General features: G+C 44.6%; 2 protein-coding genes across 3 annotated transcripts in view; one reads left to right on the top strand and one right to left on the bottom strand.

Annotated features, from left to right (window-relative positions):
- Positions 1-1,415: 1,415 nt before the first annotated feature.
- Positions 1,416-20,440, bottom strand: LOC132505257 (uncharacterized). 2 transcript variants are annotated; one of them, XM_060123240.1, is made up of 3 exons: positions 19,877-20,440; positions 15,558-15,807; positions 1,416-2,661 (listed from the first exon to the last, which is right to left on the bottom strand). In XM_060123240.1, the coding sequence occupies exons 1-2, from the start codon at positions 20,300-20,302 to the stop codon at positions 15,607-15,609; spliced, it is 627 nt and encodes a 208-aa protein (XP_059979223.1). In that variant the 5' UTR covers positions 20,303-20,440; the 3' UTR covers positions 1,416-2,661; positions 15,558-15,606. The 2 variants fall into 2 exon arrangements, with proteins under 2 accessions (XP_059979223.1, XP_059979224.1); XM_060123241.1 differs by lacking the exon at positions 15,558-15,807 and having other exon boundaries at positions 19,877-20,439.
- Positions 19,295-20,629, top strand: part of TSHZ2 (teashirt zinc finger homeobox 2) — a 273,376-nt gene continuing 272,041 nt past the window's right edge. The window contains exon 1 of the mRNA XM_060123239.1: positions 19,295-20,150. Coding sequence (XP_059979222.1) covers positions 20,111-20,150 — 40 coding nt within the window. The 5' untranslated portion in view covers positions 19,295-20,110. The remainder of the gene's footprint in view (positions 20,151-20,629) is intronic.

Below are 20,629 nucleotides of genomic sequence, written 5' to 3'. Positions count from 1 at the left end.
GTGTTGAAAACAGAATTCCAGCTAAAGCCAGCCCAGCCAAACTTGGCTGTGAGGACCAGACTGGTAGTTCAGATGTCTTGCACCAAGAATGCTATATGGACCCTTGAAGTACGAGTCCAAGTGTCTGTCTACTGGCTATTAAGGATCAATAGAATAAGATAGGGAACTTTTTAAAAAATTCTTTTAAAAAATCTATAAATATGAGCTCTTAAAATTATCTCAAAGTATCTCTAATGTGTCCGCATCTGAAGAATTTTATTTCAAGAAACTCATTTCTGTAGAGTTCATTTTTGAGAGTTCTGAAGGAAGCAGAAGGGCAACTAAGTTTATAGCTTCAAATGCTCTAGGAACTGACACGAGGTAGAGTGTAATGAAGTCTAAAGCCCTCTGCACAGAGATTCCGGGTATGGCCTGCCTGGGATAAAATACTGTCCATGCCACTTCCTAGCCCTGTGATATTGAACATGCAGCAACACAGGTTTTATGTATCTCTGCTACTGCATCAGCGAAGTTGAGCTAATGAGTGTAGCTGCCACAAACAATTGTAAAGGCTGGATAAGGCACTCCATTCAGGATGGTGAGCTCCCTTGCTCTGGCCAAGTGTTTAGGCCTGGACTAAAGTAAGTACTCAGTGAATGTCCACATTATCCTACTTATTCCTACTGGCCTTTTGGGTCTTGAGGTCCTTTGACTTTTATCTCAGAGGCTATGGGGAGCTATTAGAAGGAATTAAGCCATCTATGCCAAATTCCATCTGTGCACTGACTAGAACCCATGGAAAAGGAAAAAAAATGATGTGGACACCCTAAACACAGAGCTCAACAGAGTATGATGACTTTGGCCATAAGTGCTGCTTAATGCTCTCTGTAGAGCTGCCCATCAAAAAGCTCCCAACAGATGACCTGCAGTAATGAGCGTAGGAAGGGAGCAGCATTGCAGAACATTCTACCTGATGGGAACACAGATCATGGGAACACAGATCATGGGAAGGGCATTTCCATAAAGCATAGAGTGTCTTTCCACTCTTTCCTCCTCCATCATATCCCCTGGCCCAGCCCCTCTACTTGCGGTCTTACTTCTCAGTTTCCAGTTCCCATTCATTCATTTTTTTCATTATTATGTTTTAATTCACTCATGTATTCATTCTACCATCTATTCATCAACTTTTTAATTACTCATGTAGCAAATATTTATTGGGCTAGTAACTGCAGATTAGATTAATTGGGCTCTTTCTATATGGTGGATTTCTTGATAAGTATGACGAAACTAACAACAATAGATAGCAACCAGCATTTATTGAGCATTTATTCTGTGTCACGCACCATGAATTATTTCCTCTTCACAAGAGTTGTCTGAGGTAAGATGCTGTTATTAACAGCATCTTTACAGATTGGGCAAAGTGTTTTAGAGGATTTAGGTGAATTATCCAAAGTCACACAGCTGGTAAATTACAGGGCCAGGGTTCAAAATCATGTTTGTCTAATGTAACACACATGCTCTTAACCAGTACTTGGGGCAGCCTCAGTAGATCTGAAACTCCAGGGTTTGTAATTCTCACTCAGTAATGAATTCATAGGGAAGTGGTACCTGATCTGTGTTATAAAGGGTGGACAGGAGACTAGTAAGAAAATCATTTAAGAAGGTATTCATTCCAATCAAAAACAACATACTAAACAAAACAGTGAAGCAGAAACCCACAGTATGACCCCATTTTCCCAGCATAACTCATTGAAAAGGTATTAATATGTCATCATCAACTTGACAAAACCAAATGGTGAGTTAGGAATCTTTCCATTGAAAATGACTGGAAATCAAAAACTGGCTTGAAGAATGAAGGAATGTTGGACTTCCCTGGTGTTGCAGTGGTTAAGAATCTGCCTGCCAATGCAGTGGACACAGGTTCGAGCCATGGTCCAAGAAGATCCCACATGCCGTGGAGCAACTAGGCCCATGCGCCATAACTACTGAGCCCACATGCCACAACTACTGAAGCCTGCGTGCCTAGAGCCCGTGCTCCATAGAGAAGCCACCGTAATGAGAAGCCCGTGCACCGCAACAAAGAGTAGCCCCCACTCGCCGCAACTAGAGAAAGACCGCACACAGCAACGAAGACCCAACGCAGCCAAAAATAAATTAATTAATTAATTAACTTAAAGTATATTTTAAAAAAAGAATGAAGGAACAGATAAATTTGCATCACTGAAAAGACCAGGGGCAGGGTTAGCTTCAGGTACAGTTTGATCTAGTGCCATCTAGGACCAGCTTTGTTCCCTTCCGTATTTCCTCTCTGTCTTCCACAGAATCAGCTACTTCTTCAGGCTTCAAATGAATTCCTGTTGGCAGTTCCACGGTCTTCTGTTTTAGTAGCAAAAAAGTTGTTCATGTCTTTGTATCTTCATACCACACAGACCGCAGGTGGATCTCAAAAAGTTGAGACACTTCTTTTGTCCCAGAAGCCCTAGAAAACTTCTCCACAGATTTTATTGGTTTTGACTGGGTTTCTTCCATCATGAATCAAACCATGGGAGCCAGAGGGATGAGATAGAATAGGATCGTTGGCTTTAGCCAGTCAGAGTCCAGCCCCTAAAGCTGGGGGAAGGATCAATATCACAAAAATGGATGGCTGATCATGGGAGAGAATTATACTGCAAATGGTGTCATCTGAAAGAGCAAGATGAACAGAAGTTAGATGGAAAAACCACTGGGGTCCACCACACCAAGCTATTCAGTTTCTTTAACGACTGATTGCCCAAAAGTGTCTTCCTGAAGCATAAGGCAGCTCAATTTTGAACTGCACTAAATTGGCAGTGGAGTTGGCCCTTCAGATCCGTAGATACTGCACCCGATTCCCCTTGGTTGGTTGAATCCACAGATGGGGAGCCTGCAGATCTGGAGAGCCGACTGTACTATGTCATTTTATATAAAGGACTTGAGCATTTTGGGATTTGGGTATCTGCTGGAATCCTGGAACCAATCCCCCATGGGTACTGAGGGACGTCTGTATTATCTTATTCATTACCATCTTGGGAGCATTTTTTCCACTAAATGCAATAATATTTCTTTAATATTAGTAAGTGTAGTATTTTTTTCCTCCCCAAAGTGGCTCAGAAGTTCCAACGTTCAAAGTGTCTTGAGTAGGATTATTGCCACTACCCTCCTTTATATCTGCTTTGTGTCCTGACTAAACAAAAGGTATCGACTTGCAACATTTCAATTAAAATCAGATTAAATACTGTGTTTCTTTACAGGGGTGGTACTTCAATTGCAACTCTTTCCATGTTGTTTATTTGACATATGTGTTTGGCATGTGTAAACTGTTGTGATCACTTTTCTTTTTGTGACCACTTTTCTTTTTGTGACATTTTTGAGAAGGGGAAAAAACTGCATGGCTCAGTGGCTGACACAGTTACAAGCGGCAATATAAAAATTTGAAATTCTTAGACGATTTAGCATTTCCCCTCCCAGACACATTATTTATCACAGAGAAGTGATATTCTGGGGGACTCAAGCCAATTAGAGGATGGGAGTATAATTTTTACAAAACAAATGTATGTATAAATTATCACTCTCTCCTCTCCTCTCCATAAATAGTGACACTAATAGATCCATAGCCTGAGATACGGGAAGGGATGCCATGTTCTACAACAATTCATCTTGTCTGGGAAGGCAGAGTTGAGAAATCGGATCACCTAAGATGCACAGCTATACTTTAGCATCGTCAGGCGTCTCCTGACTATAGTGGTTGAAGGAGTGTTTCTTGTCTAGAAGAGGGTGCTTGTGCATGTGTTTATGTGTGCATGTGTGTGTTTGCAAGAGAAAGGGAGAGAGAGGCTTACAGTTTAAGGCATGATTGAACCACAAATATGTTTTACTTGGTTGGCACAAAATTTCTACAGTAGGGAACTTTTTACATAAAAGTTTAGATTACCGTCTTCTTATAAAGATCTTGAGATCTTTCCTAAGGGGGAAAACAATAGACTGGAGTCTACAGTGGTTTTGTATAGTGGTTGCCACCTTTAGACAGGTCATAAGCTCTCCAGTCTGCCTCAGTCCCCACCATTCCCTGTTGCCTCAGATCCAATATGTTTCGTTCCGTTACCTTCCTGGATACAACAGGCAGTTAAGTTTGTGGGCCTTAATATAATGAGAGCCACATGCACTAATAATCCAGTGACTTGTCAATCCACTGTCCTTTCAAATTTTGCCCAAGATATAGGCACTGAGGGTGGAGAGAATCTGATTTTCTTGTAAGACTTTTTTTTTTTCAGAATCAGTACGATTTACTTACATTAGTTGAAACAGAGTCAATATTCTTTTAAAAAGTAAGACAAAATATTTCCAACTTTTCTGCAGTTTTAGTTTTCCTTTGGCATTCTTTTGTGACTTTTCTGAACCAAGCAACTTCTTGGGAGGTATATTAAAAGGTTTAATATTCACAATATAAATCACATCTCTTGTAAATCACAGCACACCACACATTACGTGGTTCTGGAATTTCTGCTAACCACAACTGCCATCTTTGAGCTGACTACAAATGCTGTGTATGTTAGCTACAAAAATCCTCAGCAAAAATATTCCAGGGCTAATAAATGTTATGTTTTTGTATCTTTGCCTTTTTTACTTTACAGCGCTATATCTTTTTATCAGAGAAGGGGAAATGTATATTTTTCCAACTTCTTCCATTAGTGTTTCTAAACTTGTTAGAGATTAGTACTTTGGGCAGCTCTCCAGCTGACCCACCACTCAATTCACTTCTGTGCGAGAAGGGGAAGGCATGGTAGAGGAATCACTGAGTCACAGAATGTGTGAGCTTAAAGACTTGGCACTGGGAATCTGAAAAGCAGAATTTTGAGAAATTTGCCATATTTTAATAGGTATATTATACACTATTTTTGATTGCCTGTTCTTTATTGCATACTCAATGTGTGTACCTAATTCAGGAGTCAGTAAATTATGGACCAAGGGCCAATCTAGCCAGCTGCCTTTTTTTGTAAATAAAGTTTTATTGGCACACAGCCACACCCATTTATTTACATATCATTTGAGGCTTCTTTTGTACTACAACAGCAAAGTTGAGTAGTTGTAACAGAGGCCAATATGGCCAGCAAAGCAAAAATATTTACTGTGTGGTCCTTTAAGAAAAATTTTGCCAAACTGATCTAATTCTCTAACATGGTAGAAAAATGTCATTGCTCGTTAAAAGCATTTTTTAAAAAAATGATTAGTTCTCCCAGATTTAAGCTCCTGTACTCCTCTTCAGGACTCTTGTGACACTTGAAATTATCTATTCACTGGACATCTTCATACTAAAAGCTGCTTAGGGAGCCTCTGTTGGATCTGATTTATCATTTAGGAATGCTTTTAACTGCAAGTAGCAGAATACTTCTAACTGTGGCTTAAACAATGGAGATTTGAATTATCTAATACAAATGAGTCTAGGTTTGATACAGAGGCCCCAGGGTTGTGCAAAGTACAATTGCTATAATCCCAGTGCTAGAACAAGACAGGAAACTAGTGGATATTCAATAAAAACATGTCAAATGGCAGATGGATGTATTGATGGATGAATGGATATATGATAGACAAAATCTTTCAAATTTAGTTTAATTTGGTCCCCACGGTGGGCAACAGATGACAGCAAGTAAGGGGTCCTTTGTAGTAAAAATGTGTGGACTTCACTTTATCTTAACCTCTTCATTTTACAGATGGGGAAAGTGAGGCACAAAAATAGAAGGTTAGGTATTACTGTGAATTTTTATGGGTTTTGATTGTCCAACATCCATGTGCCGCCTTTCTGGTAACAACCCCTTAATTTTTCTTTTAAGAACCAAGTCTCTAAAACAATGTGATTGAAGTGAGGCAGGTGGCAGCCCTACCCGCAAAAAGAGCATCTGTCCTGGGATCAGCAATATTCCATCCCCCTGACTTTAGTGATTGATCCAGAGTTGAGTGCAAGTCCCAAGGTCATACAACCAGAATGAGCATTAAGCTTCAGCAGGTGCTGCCAGAAAAAAAAGAGCATAGGCCAGTCTCTAACAGCCCCTGGTCCATAAGATGTGCTCAGCAAATATTTGTTGAATGAATGAAAGAGTGAATATATGAATAAATAGCATCTTCCTGTGTCAGAAAGGAAGGGTCCTCAAGGACCAGCTGATCTACTCTCTACAGAGCTAGCAGTAGAATCCCAGTCTCCTGAAAGCAAGTCCAAGGTCTTCTCTATTCTTCCTTCCTGATCATGGCAATAGGAATTCCTGATCTTCCAGTAACCATCTTTTGCCTCTGTCAATGTCACTACTTGTTTTCCTCAGTTCATCTGTCTTCTCAAGTCCTTGAGTGCTTCCATTTTCTTGAAGTGCATCTTGTCCATGTATTTGAATTCCAGTTCTTTTCAATTGCAGCGAAATGAGGAAGATACTAATGACCCTTTGTTGCATTACTGTGCCCACTAAGGGACTTGGGATGTTATCCTGGCTCTCCACCTTCAGTCCTCTGTCTCCATTCACATCTCTGACCAGGCGCTTCTTGAGGTCTCTCTCCTACGTTCCCAAACCCTCCAGTGTGGGCCAGAGCACATCCCTGTTCTTATTCCGCAATGCAGCTTATACCAGTGGTCCCCTGGGCTGACTGGTTTTAAGACGCTCACCTGGACTGTGGAGAAATCTATATCTTAGACATTCAGTGGAGACATCGCCAGGGCCCTTGGGTGTCCAGTGGGCTGTGTTTTGAGATCCCTTCCAGGTTGGGGAATGAGGAAATACAGTGCCTTTCAGAAACAGATGGCATCCAGGTGTAGCTTGCTCGGCTGGGCTCCATCTTGGAACTTCTAATGAATTCTCCAGCTGGGGTGGGTCACAGGCCTTGCATTCTCTTCCACCCCAGCAGGACTGCTGTGGATCTCAACAGTGGTTGTGTGGGGATGGTATAAGGACTGCTCCTTTTGAAATATTCCTGAAATGTTCCCCTTCTAGGGAATTGCAAACTATTTTGCACCGTGAGGAGCATCATGGAAGAGAATATTTAATTCAAACAAGCAGCTCTCTGAACATTATGCTCTGTGGATTCAACCATCAACCATTAATTCAAAAGTTTGATGTAAGGAACTTTTAAGTAACATAGATATCTGTTAAGAATACATTTTTTAAATATTCAAATTTTTTAGTTTGAAAATCCACTCTGCCACTTACTCACTGTGTATATAACCTTGAACAAGTTACTGAAACCAGTGGTTCTCAGATGTGGTCCCCAGATCAACAGCAGCAACATCACCTGGGAATTTTTTGAATAAAAATCTTGGGGCCCCCACCCCAAACCTACTGAATCAGATACTCTAGGGAAAGGAGTCAGCAATCTGTGTTTCAACAAGATTACATTTAACATATGTAAAATGGGAGTAATATAACTTGTCCTCGTAAGGTTGTTTTAAGGATTAAAATCAACAGGTTTTGCACGTAAAGCACTTAGCACAGTGTCTGGCGCTTCTTACGCACTCAATACATGACAGCTACAATCAACGTTATTGTTATTTTGTTATTGTTGGATTTCTTTTCTGGGTGGCCAGTGAACTAGTCTATGTCTCTACACAGCTACCTGAGAAATAGTGAAGAGGGAATGTATTTGAACATTAATCATTACAACAATAGCTAATTTAGTGAACTCCTACCCTGGGCCAGGCACTTGGCTAATCACTTCATGATCATTGCATTAGATCTTCATTTAAAAAAATGCTAAGACAATGGTGCTATTTTTGTCCATCTTTTACAGGTGACAAAACAGCTTAAGTAACTTGCCCAGAATAACACAGGTAGTGAATGAAAGAGCCAGAAAAAGAATTCAGAGAATGAGTCTCCAGAGCCCGGGTTTTAAGCAGACCACCAGACTGCCACTCCAGAGTGGTTCGCAGAAGGGACTGTGGGGTGGCCATTTCCATACCTACAGTGTCATTGCAAAAATCAGATACTCGCTACCACATATGCATTAACATCATAGCTATTGAGTAATTATAGAAGAAGTCTCTGGATCAAGTTTTGGCTTGAAATGAGTTCATTTTATAAGAGGACCTTGTAGCTGTCCTCCATGAAGGTCTCCATGGTTCTTTATTTCTGCCCAGGCGTATTGGTCGTGTGGTCCTGATGGGGGATAATTTGCTGATGACAGGACTAAAGACAGCCTAGCATCTGTCACCAGAGTTGTTCCTTTTGGGTCACACTTTGAGGCACTGATTACCTGAGCCCACAGAATACATTCAAGTATCCATTAGATGAGAGAATCAGCTAGAAAAAAAAAAATGCTTCCTTTACCTACAGAAGGTATATCTTCAGGTGAGGATTAGAAAGAGGAAATGTGACCTGTAGTTATTGTTAAGTAAGTAATAAGCAGCGGTACTTATTAATGTGGGTTTGGGTGCCCAATGATAAATGCCAAATTTATATCATTTTTCTATACCACAAAAAATCTGGCCCATAAAATACTAATGACACCCTATAAAACAATTTAAAAATGGGTAAAATTTTATGTATATCAAAGGAATTTCAGAACAGGCTGCTGAATTTGTAAAATAAATATATTTAAACACCTATCAAATGATGTCCCAGAGTAAAATATATGTTTATTCAGTGCAGCGTTCACTTCTTCCCAGAGAACTTTTCAGGTACAAATAAGCCAGGAACGAAACCCTGCAGGTTTTCTTATCTAAGTGAAGCTAATAAGTTTGTCCTTCATTTGAGAGTTCCTGCCTAAATCTTCGAAGCTGGACCTCAAAGATATTATAAGATGTTCAGTTTAATGTAAAACTTCCCTGTGTCCCTAAAATGACAGTATCAACAATAGCACCACTGAGCAAACGCTACTTTTGTCTTCTGCCTTTTATTTAATTTTTTTTCCCTCTTCTTAGCTCCACCCCAGCTAGCTCTTGAAAGGCCTTCTGTTCTGTCAGCCATAATGACATCTGCTGGCGGAGACAGGAAGTCATAAATCTGTAGGTCCCCTCTCAACCAAACCTTGTTAATGCTGCCATTTATCACAAGGGCTGGGGTGCCATCTCTGGAGGGCTGGACGCAGAGAGTCCATTTTCTCCCATATCCCTTTCCCAAGAGAGCAACCATTTTAAAAACAGCCACTTTTTCATCTCGCGTTTGCAGACCTGAAAGTCAGGCAGATGCGACGTGCAGCTCTTGGAAAGAAGCCACAATTCCAGGCAACAATATACTCTACTTGATGTTTCAGAACTGAAGGAAAGCAGTGCTGACCAAGTTCTGTCCTTCCTCGTTTTAAATCGGCCCCTAACTGCGTCCAGGAGAGGAACGGAGATTTCCTCTCTCTGAGCCCCTCTGCCTCCCTGTACCTTCTTTAAGGGCAAAACTTGCTACAGTGGGAGTTGAAGGAGGATTATTGAAACTCAGTTACTTTTGTTCTGAACTAATTCAGGATGATGTTTGGGTTTTATTTCTAAGGAGTTCATTGCACCCTGAGCCTTGATTCAAGACCTGTGCTTGTGCAGGACATATTCTAGCTTTTGTTGCTCCAAGTGTGGTCCCTGGAGCAGAAGCATCATCAGTTCGAGCTTGTTAGACGTGCAGCATCCCAGGCGCTCTACACCCACTTGATCAGAATCTGCATTTGAAGCCAGGTCCCCAGATGATTCCTTTATACATTAAAGTTTGCGAGGCCATGCTCTACCCTGGGGTTCTCAAACCTGGCCCTTATTAACGTTTGGGGATAGATCAGTCTTTGTTTGCAGGGGCCTTTCCTGTGCGCTATAGGATGTTTGCCAGCATCTCTGGCCTCTACCCGCTAGAAGCCAGTAGCACACCCCTGAATCGTGACAATCAAAAGCCTCTCCAGGGCTTCCCTGGTGGCGCAGTGGTTGAGAGTCCGCCTGCCGATGCAGGGGACGCGGGGTTCGTGCCCCGGTCCGGGAAGATCCCACGTGCCGCGGAGCGGCTGGGCCCGTGAGCCATGGCCGCTGAGCCTGCACGTCCAGAGCCTGTGCTCCGCGACGGGAGAGGCCACAGCGGTGAGAGGCCCGCGTACCGCAAAAAAATAAAATAAAATAAACCAAAAACCTCTCCAGACATTGTGATGTGTCCCCTGGGAGGAAAAAGCACCCGTTGGAACCCTGCAACTCAAAATGTGGTCTGTGAATTCACAGTATCTTGCTAGAAATACACCTTCTCAGACCCCACCCCAGACCTACTATATCCGGATTTCTCGAGATGGAGCCCAGGAATCTACTTTAACTTTGTAGGAGACAATACACAGGTTAAAATTTAAGAATTGTTAAGCTGCGGGTATAAACAGGGAGAAGCAATGCGGTAACTAGACGTTTTGTGATACAAAAGTCTGCATGGCTGCAGCATTACTGAGAGGGAGTAATGCGTGGTGGAGGAATCTACAAGCTAGAGCCATCTCAGGAGGGTTTGAATCCAGGCTTCCCCATTTGCTGTCTCCATAGCCTTGGGTAAGTTATCTAACCTCTCTGTGCCTCAGTTTCTTCATATGTAAAATGGGGACAAGAAAAGCAATTTATCTCATCGAATTGTTCTAAGGATTAATAAGTTCATATTTTAAAGTGCTTAGAATAGCTTGTGGCCCAAGTGCTTTGTAAATGTTAACTACTATTATTACCACTTGTTTAATTTATCTGTCTTTCCCTAGATGTTTAAGTTCCCTAAGAACCAGGCAGGACCTTTTTTCCCTGCTGCATTCCCAGCACCCAACCCAGGGCCTGGCATGGAGCAGGTGCTTAATGAACCTTAGTGGGAAAAGAGGATACGCTGAAGGAGAGAAGAAGGCTGTGGCAGGAGCTCTCTGCTGCCAATGGCCAGGACCTGTGCCCTGCCGCCTTTGTACTTTCTGCAGGAGGACCTGAGCTTCCCTGATTGGCTTCTGTAAATTGGTGCCCTTGCAGATTAGAGGATTGAGCTGATTTAGTTTTATCCCTTAGTACAGATTAGATTAAACCTCTGGTACAGCTGAAAGCACTCTGTAAACAATAGTCAATCAACAAATGCTAGAAAAAGAATGAAAAAGCTAAAAATGCGGGAGTACTTTCTACGTGTCAGGTATTGTGCTAAGTATTTTATGTTTGGTCACATAATCCTCTTTGAGCCCCTAATGGAATTGGTGATGTAATTATGCCCATTTTACAGATAGGAAAACCGAGGTTCGGAGAGGCTATATAACTTGCCCAAGGTTATAGTCTTAGTAAATAGTAAAAGTATTTTTTAGATGTAGGTCTGTCTGACTTCAAACCTACATTTACCTTTCTTTCCTAGTGCCTACCTGGGCAGCACACAGTGATTCTGTGTCCTATATTTTCTATGGACAATCCTAATTTCAAATGTTCTGCTCCCACCTTATGCTTAAGAACACACTTAAGTGTTGGATCACGTCTCATCTTGTTTAAAAGCTTGAGCTGTGGTAATAATGAGAACTCTTCTCTATGCCCCTACTAGACATATAACAAGGAGAGAGACCCCCGCCTCCAGTGAGCCACACTTGTGGGGAGAGAGTACACTGACAAAACCAGCGAATGAAAAAGACTTCTAAGCACTAAATACATCATAAACAATAGGACTAAAACAGAGGGAGCAGCTAAGAGAGGCATGGTGTGAAGCTTTCAAATACACTGGGCCTTCGCTGGATGGTTATTGAGGGTCTGCTGTTTGTCGAAGTTCTGCTGTGTACCTGGAACTAGGCTAAGTGGAGATATTGCAATGAATAAGGCAGTCTTGGTCCCTGCCCATGTGAAGCTCCCAGTTTGGGGGATTCCAGTGCAACAGACACCGCCTGGTACTCGGCCCACTTCTCCACACTCTGCTTTAACTGCCAGCAGGGAGTGGTTCTTTGCCTGCAGGGAAGGCCGGGAGAGGCCCTCATCCCAGCTCTCAGGATGGAATGTCGATGGATACCCCAGCTCTCTCATACTTCAGAAGGGAGAGCTCAGACGTGCAGAATCTACACTGACTCCCAGCGTTCCCCCAGCAGGATTAAGTTGCAATTGCCCGCTGTGATAACCTGCTTGATAACACACCCCTATTGCCTGCATCCTTTTCTTTATTCACTCCCCCACTTCCCTACCGGAGTTTTCCAGGATTATCTCCCAAATAAACTACTTGCTCTCAGATCTTTATCTTGGGGTGTGTGCTTCTTGCGGAACCAAAGGCGAGACACGCAATCCTTCAAGACACACAAGAGGCTTTGCAACAGTCCCGAACTATTCAACCACTTGACGTCTGTGGGTTCCTGAGCTGTGTTGGCCTTCCCAGCAGTAGTTAAGGAGAAAAGACAAGCTGTATTGATGGGCAAAAAGAGCATCCAGGACAAGTCACTTTGGCATAATCCTAGCAAGCAGGGGTAGAATCTCATGAAATTTTCAGGACAATAGGACGCTTAATGCCTAATCATAATAGATAAGACATGCTCCCTGATAAGACAGAAAGGTGTTCTCAGAGCGAATTATATCACACTCTATTTGCTTCTGAAAGTTGAGGGGCACCTTGGGGCGCACAGTTCTAATGAGTCCAGGGAGGAGCACTTGGGGCACAGCTGAGGTGGCATAAAATGTACCGGAGCCCAGAACTTAAGGCTGCTCGCCACATGGTTTCCAGGCTGTTCCGGTCCTTACATTCACTTAATGTCTTCCTGTGGTTAATGAAGTTGAGCAATGGATTACTGGGCCAGCGACGTGGTCTGGATTCTTCAGCAGCAGCAAAACACTGTCACCAACTGCAAGTAGTCACCTCCAAGGAAAATGCGATATATGTTCAACCAAGCAGCTCCTGTACCCCAGCCTGCCCACTCAGCAGTTGTGCTATTTAAAATACACATCATGCTTAACTGCTGTTGCAAAACGCTACACCTAACCACATCAAAATAGTTCTTAACAAAAGAGAAGCTGATGACTTTTGGAGGATTTATTCACAGAAGCAAGCTTGCCAATGCCCGAGCATATCCCCAAACTTTGTCATCCACCTTAACTGTTTTCAGGGAGCAAATTTCCACCAAGTACAATAAGACATAGTGTCTTCTGTGTTGGTTGAGCAAACCCAGTCTAATGGACTGAGTGTTTCAGGATGTAAATAAATGAATTAATTAGCATTTATCAATGGCTGAAAGGAGAAAATTCAAACTCCATATTATGACCAATGATGTGCACACTCCCCCCCGGCCCACCATGACTCACCTGTCTTGCCTCCTTTCTGCTCCCCTTTCCCCGGGCTGGCTGGCTCTCTCAACCTGGGACCTGGCAGCTGCATTTTTGTGTTATAGAAGCAGAGAAATCTCTTCCAATTTCAGGCTTTGGCTCCTGGTTGGCTGCTTTGTGTCTTCCAGATCTCAGTTTAAATGTTATCTTCTCAGAAAGGCTTTCCGTGACCCCCCACCCTGAGTGGACCCTGCCCCCTGCACTCTCTATCACAACACCCTGCTTTACTCTTGCTGTCACTCTCCACGATCCATCTGCCATGTCCTCTTGTCCGGTTCTCCCCTTCACCGTGATGCTGTACCAGGTGTCATGGGAGGGTAGGAAATAACCAGAGATTGCTACCTTAAAGTTTTCACAAAACAGTTACTGGAAGAGAGATATCCTGAATGAGTTAAATGACAGAAGAGCAAGGCAATGAATTATGTCCTCAAGGGCAAAATCGTATGGTACACTGGCTCTCAAACTTGGCGGCATATTGGAATCATCTGGGGGCTTTAAAAAATACTGATGGCTGGATCCCGCCCTCACAGACTGATGTAATGAGTCTGGGGTAAGACCAGGGCATTGGGATTTTTAAAATCACCCCAGTTGATTATAATATGCCGCAAAGTTTGAGAACACTGCTTTTTTTAATTGAAGCGTTCTGTACAGATAAGGAAGTGCACAAATCAGAAGCATGCTGCTGAATTAATTTTCACAGACTGAACACACTAGCATAACCAGCACCCCAGTTATGAACAATGCCAGCCCCTCAGAAGCTCCTCATACCCACTGTCAAAGGTAACCTACCTGATATTCAAGGTGAATTCTGTCTGCCTGTATGCTCATATATTTGGAGTCATACTCTACATTGAGTCTCTTTGTTTGGGGAAGATATGGACTAGAGAAGTTTGAATCACATGGGATCCACCCTGGAAGGCTTCCTGAAAGAGGCAGTAATTAAGAGAGGATCTGAAGGAGGCAATAGGTGAGAGAGAGGGAAGAGAAAAGAGGGAGGGAAGTTGGGGAGGGGAGGACAGCATCAACTGGAAAGAGGCACACAGGCTGAAATGCTATACAGGCCTATCTAACAAAAGCCCTAAGATAGTTTTAAAGTTTATCCTTCCTTGCAAGTATGCTTAGCTCGGTATTCAATCATTCCACAAATTTTTACTGAACACCAATCCTGCACTGGACTTGGAGATATATAGGTGATAGAACTTACGTTTTAATTAGGGGAGACAGAAAATAAAGAGGCAAGTACATGAAATTACTTACATGTGGTTGTAAGTACCATGAAGGATGAGAGACAGAGTGGGACAGATAGGGTGGGCAGAAGGAAGTGATGTTTGAGTTGAGAGTAAAGGGGAAAAACAGATATGGGGGAGGAATCTTGCTGGAGGGAAGAGTAAATGCAAAAGCCCTGAAACTTGTATGGGAGACATGACAGAAACTAAGACGCTCAAGAATTTCACAGGCTGCCCCAGTGTCCAACAATCACAGCAGTGACTAGCGTAAGGTAGGCACTCAGAGAATATTTGCTTTAATTGCATTGGGTTGCAGTCCAGCAGTAAGACAGGCAAACTACACCCCCGCCAAAAATATAATACAATAGGTATGTGCTTTAACGGGGCATTCATGGGCCACAAAGGGTGCACTGAAAAGGCTCCTCGACCACCCTTTTGAGTGAATCCAAGAATAGATGCCCTGCCTGTCCCTTGCATGCAGCAACTTCTACTAACTTGATTCACTTGTTACAAAATTCAGCCCTTGCACAGGGAAGGTTCCAGTGCCTGGCACCTTATCAGAATCACCTGGGAACTTTCAAATTTTCAGATTTTCTGGCTCCACCCTGGGATCTAATTTAGTAAGTCTGGGGTGGGGCCTGTGCTTCTCTATCTTACCAAAAAAATCCCCAGGTGATTTTGATGTTGAGCCAGTGTGGGAATAAGTGTTCTGGAAGGTATGGTTGAGTCATTCCAATCAGCTCATGCCTTTACACATCCCAGAGTTTGAGGGTTGGATCCTAGGATGCTAAGTTCCCCGGAGACTTAAGCATAGCGTTATTCCAAGCCACCAACTCTTGGAAGAAGTTTCCGAAAGTGCCGGAGTCTGTGGTTTAGTATTTTACAAATTCTAGACATGCCCATACCACCTTCCTCACATTTTGCCATCTTCACATCCCACCTGAACCACTGTTTCTTCTCTACTGTTCCTTAAGTATATTTATTTTTAAAACCCATGAATTATATTAAACTTTCGATTGCTACCATAAATGGATTGCTACCATAAATGGAGAGCAGTATCTTTCTCTAAGACAGAGGTAAACAAAGTGAATTCAATTAAAAAAAAAAACATTAAAAAAAAGTCTAACCAGAGGTGGGTGTCCCCTTCCTCCCTCACTGCTCCACGTGCATCCCTCCCTAAGCTGTGCGCTCCGTCGAAGAGGACGACCTTCCCCAATAGAGGAGGACCGCTCTTCGGTCAAGGGTATACGAGTAGCTGAGCTCCCCTGCTAGAACCTCCAGACAAGCTCTCAAGGTCCATTTGTAGGAGAACGTAGGGTAGTCAAGCTTCCAAGACTCCAGACACATCCGAATGAGGCGCTGCACGTGGCAGTCTGCCTTTAAAAAAAAGAAAAAAAAAAGTCTAGCCAGGTATTCTTGCCTCTCCTAAGCTTCTGAGTCAGAGATCTGTGGTTTCTTGGTTGAAAATAAAAGTTAGCAAGTGATAGGCACAAAAGACATGCTAGCACCAAACGGACACTGCCTCAGATTGAAAGGAAATAATAACCTTTTCACTATGTGATTCAGCATTTTTCAGTGTTATGTCTACACCACTGAATGGCATCTGGGTACCACTGTGTTATGCATCCGCTGGGGTAGCCAAAATCTTTGTTGATAACCAAGCTGTACACTCTTCAGTAGTAGCAGTAGGAAAAAACACAAATTAATGAAAGAACACTCTAGAAGTGTGGGCCCAAGATTGAGTTCGTAGCCAGCTAAAAGAAAGTTTTTGCAGAAGATATTGTGAGCTCCCCCTCCCGGACTATATAACCAGCTACTGAGAAAGAGGCAAGAGTGGGGGTAAAATTCGAGAAGAATCCTGGAGAGCATCTAGGAGAGCTTCTGTAGCACAGAGTCCACTGCTCCTGCCTATTTCCCTCCTGATCTACTCCAAGGCTGGGTCCAGCTCCTGAACTCCCTGTTTCCTAGTTCCCAGTCTCTTGGATGTCATTTTACAGATGTTTTCTGAAGGCGAGGATCCTATCTTATGCATTCTAGCATCTCCTGTGCTCAGGGCAATACCTGGCACCTAACACAGATATTTGTTAAATTATTGAATGGAATGCAAAGGCCAAATCAACGGGCATAGGGCTTCTGCAGAATATGGCAGATTCGAGGTGAGCTGACTGCAATCTTGGTCTTCTTTTCCGTCCAGGCCTAATTCTGTACCTCCGGATCCTATAACTGTGGCTCCTTAATGACAGGACTGTGGGGTTTTCACTCAATAAGCTATGGTTCCTATCACAGAGCTCCATAAAGGTGTGTTGGGTAATTAGAATCAATTAGTACTCATACCCCTTTTGCTGACATAGCCAACTATGAAGTGGGGTTTTCTCTGCCTCAGTTGCCTAAGGACTAGGCTGGGATTGGGTGGGGCTGGTAATGGGTGGAGGCTGCCTGGGTGATTTAGGGTGAGTGAATTAACAATTTGTACCATGTACGTGAGAGGGAAAAAGGAGCATTTGCCCCCCTGTGCGGGGATGTTAAAAATGATTAAACAGCACTTTGCAAAGAGTGACAATAACATCTTGCCGCTGACTGGTAGGATGGACAAAGTTTCCTATGGCCCAAAAGAACTGTTTAGAAAAATATTTGTGGGACGGGTCACCCTTGGTACTTCCCCATGAGCGAGGGCAAAAGTGACAGGTAGGTTGTAGGCAGAAGGCGCCACAGATCGTACAGGTCAGCCCTCACGTGCAGTGAGTATATGGTAGGGCGGGAGTGAGGAGTGGACACTGGTGAAACCCATCACAGTGACCACAGTAACAGTGTCACCCCTTGAACTCCTAAATTATTGTAATTATTACTTTAATATCTAAGCCTGAGTTGGCTCTATAGTTAGCAATTTGGGGTAGGTCTGATTCCAAAAGAACAAGGGCTTTTTTAGCAGAAGTTTTTAAACTGGAATGAGCAAGAGATTCACCTGTGGGATTGGGAGTTGTTTGGTCAAACTGCAGATTCCAAAGCCCTTATCCAGAAGTTTCTGACTTAGAAGGTCAAGGGCAATGGGCCCTAGAAGGTTCTGATTAGGAGATCTAGGCGTGACTTTACCTCCTGGGTGACTTTGGGCAACGTCTGGATACAATTTTGGTTGACACGACTAGGGTGGAAGAGTCTGGCATCTAGTGGGTAGAGACCAGACGTGCTGCTAAACATCCTACAATGCACGGTGGCCTCCACAGCAAAGAATTATGGCCTCAAAAGGTCAATAGTGCCAGGGTTAGAACATTTTCTTCTAGAGTAAAAGGCCTCAGAACATGCATTTAACAAGGGCCTCAGGGCATTTTAATGCAGGAAGGAGAAGCCCTTGGAAAGACTGAGACAATGCCTGGCTTTTTATTCTGGGGACATGCTGTCAGAGCTCCCTTTTTGCCTATAACTCCTCTGTATTTAGGACTCAGCTTTCACTTGACTTTCCCCAGGAAGCCCTACCTCGTAACTAAACATCCTCCCTTCCTCCAAGTCCAGGTTAACGGCCCCCACTTCTAAGTACAACCCCTGTCCCAGCAGGCCTCACTTACCCCTTTAATTGTCTCTCCAACTGGAACGAGAGTCCCTTGAGGGCAGGGTCCATGTTCAGCCTGTCCCCAGCAGCTCAAAAGGTACCTGGCCCATATCAGGGCCATTGCCACCTGTTGGCTCAAATGACATCTCCTGCACTGAGGCTAGAGCTACCCCCTCTTGCGGACACTGTCACAGAACCCTCTTGTAACAAATTCTTGGAGCTTTTCACTCTGAAATTATCTTATTGGTTTGCTTACCTTTCATTCATTCAGATGTTTTATTGGGCACCTACTACATGTTGTGATCTTTGCCGTCACTGGGAATATAAAACCCCTCCTCCCAACAGAACTTATATTCTACAGGGGAAATTTGGACAATAAAAATAGAAAACTGTACATAATACATGTGATAATATGTGTGACATTGGTAAGCCCAGTAGAGAAAAATAAAATAGAGAAATGGAATGGGGAGTGGAGATGTGTGTGTGAAACTTTAAGTAAGGTTGGCCTCTGGGAGAAGGAGACATTTAAGCAAAGCCTGGATATCTGGGGGCGACTTGTCTGCTCCTCGTTAGAACACAAACACTGAGAGGGCCAGGATCTTCCCTTTCTGTATGGCTGCTGTGTCTCCAGAATAGGCACATAGTAGGTGCTCAATAAATATTTAAACAAAACAAAACGAGGACCATGTGATTAAACTATCAAGGAGACAGATGGGAGATTCCTGTTTTTATGACCGTCCAGGGACTAGCAGGAAGGTGGGACAGGCAAGGGCATTAAATTTAAGGCGGTGAGGAGGACATCTCTGTGGTTAGATTAAGAGATTTAGAGGATGGTGGTCATCACTCCAAGGTGCCCACCCCGTCCCCTGCCCAAAAGGAACATAAGTTCTCATGCTGCTAATATGGTTAATGGTCCTGTTAATGGTCCCTGCGGCTCAGCTCACCTGGCCCCCTGCGTCTCCTACCATCACCCCGCCCCCTTTCTTCCACAACCCCTCCCTTCTCACGCCTCCCCCAAGGGGTGTCCCCGAGCCCGGGGGTGGGGGGAGGGTGGAAAGGGGGTGGCGCGTCACCGCACCAGAGAAGAGGGCGCACGGCGGAGCCAGCCCCGGTGGCACGCCCGGGTCCCCGCCCCCAGCCCTGCTCCCCGGCGGGACACTGTCCCTTTAATAGACTCCCTCTGCCTGGCGTTCTGCGGCTGGGGAGTAAATTTCTCCCTGTCATCAGGTCGCGGGGAGAGGAGGAGGAGTTTGTTAATGTTCAGTTTGTTCAGCAGGATCGATGTTTGCTGGCATCGCCTCGCCCTGTCTTGTGTGTGTGTGAGAGTGTGTGTGCGTGCGTGTGTGTGTGTGTGTGTGTGCATATGTGGGGGGTGTGAGTGTGTGTGAGAGGAAGCGAGAGTGCGTGCGTGCGTGTGAGTGTGTGAGTGTGTGTGTGTGTGTGTGTGTGTGTGTGTGTGTGTGTGTGTGTGTGAATTCCAGATTTTCTGTCTTTCCCAAACCCGCTCCTGTCCTCTAGCATATCACTCACAGACGGGGATCCGACGGCAGCCACAAACCTACAGTGAGTGATCTCTCTGCCCCCAGCGCGAATCCGCCATAGAGATCGGCGAGGAGGAGGAGGGAAAGAGGAGAAGGAAGAAGAAAAAGAAGAAACCACTACCTTCCCAGGATTGCCTTTTTTTTTTTTTTCCTTATCTTTACGCGCGCGTGTGCGTCCCTCGTCCCTTCCATCCGAACCCGGTCTTGGATGTTTAATAAAGAAATCAAGTGTCTCAACAGTCACCAAAAAAAAAAAAAAAAAAAACAAACCAAAAAAAAAAAATTCCAAAAAGCCAAAACAAAAAGAGAGAGAGAGGAAAAAAAAAATCCAAAACAAACAAACAAACAAGGCAGAACCAACCTCTACTTCCAACCAGCCGGCACAGCCGTCCGTGTCTGCCACCCAGAGAGGGGGGTCTCTGGCCCGTGGTGGAGGAGTTGCAGGGGGGATCGTCAGGGGGACAGAGGCCGAGTGACGCCCTAGGAGCCACCGGGCAGGAGGCGGAGGAGACCCAGAGAGGCGAGAGAGACCGCGGGCCCCCGCGCGCGGCTCGGGGCTGGGGCGCCAGAAGTGGGACTGGAGCGAAGTAGAGCGATGCCAAGGAGGAAACAGCAGGCACCCAAGCGGGCGGCAGGTAAGAGAAACGGCTCCGCTTCGGGGCTGTCCGGCCGGGCGCCCGGTGCGCCGAGCTCCTCGCCCGCCCTCCTCGCCCCGGGTGCCCCAGGACGCCACCCCCCTCGGCTTTCGGGGGAGTTCGCTCCGGGTGCCCCTCTCTGCCTGGCTCATAACCCCATCCTCTCTCGCCTTCTCCAGTCTCCCAAATCCTCCCCTTTCCAGGCTCCGATTGGGGGTGTTGGGGGAAGCTATCCCACCAAGCCTTCCCTCCTTAAACTTATTTTCCTCCACCCTCTACCCCACCCCTAACTTTCTCCCAGTCTGCTTCTTGCCTCTTGGGCCAAAGTTGGGTTGAGGATTTGGGGTGCGGAGTGGGGAGACAGTCCTTCCACCCCCGCATCCCTCCGCGTGGTCAGTGCCAGTGGCTTCTGGCCTCGAGGGACAGCGTCTCCTCTGGCTGGGGTTTGGGACACTGAAGTGTGAGCAGTGACCCAGCCC

The sequence above is a fragment of the Lagenorhynchus albirostris genome, chromosome 15 (genome assembly GCF_949774975.1).
Source record: "Lagenorhynchus albirostris chromosome 15, mLagAlb1.1, whole genome shotgun sequence".
NCBI classification, from domain to species: Eukaryota; Metazoa; Chordata; class Mammalia; order Artiodactyla; family Delphinidae; genus Lagenorhynchus; species Lagenorhynchus albirostris.
This window is presented reverse-complemented; position numbering and strand designations above follow the sequence as displayed.

Coding starts and splice junctions, on each gene's coding strand:
- LOC132505257 (XM_060123240.1), bottom strand. CDS start 20,302: ATGAGCCAGGCAGAGAGGGGCACCCGGAGCGAACTCCCCCGAAAGCCG. Junction 15,808..19,876: donor CCGGCTGGTTGGAAGTAGAG/GTTGGTTCTGCC, acceptor TTTTTTTTAAAG/GCAGACTGCCACGTGCAGCG.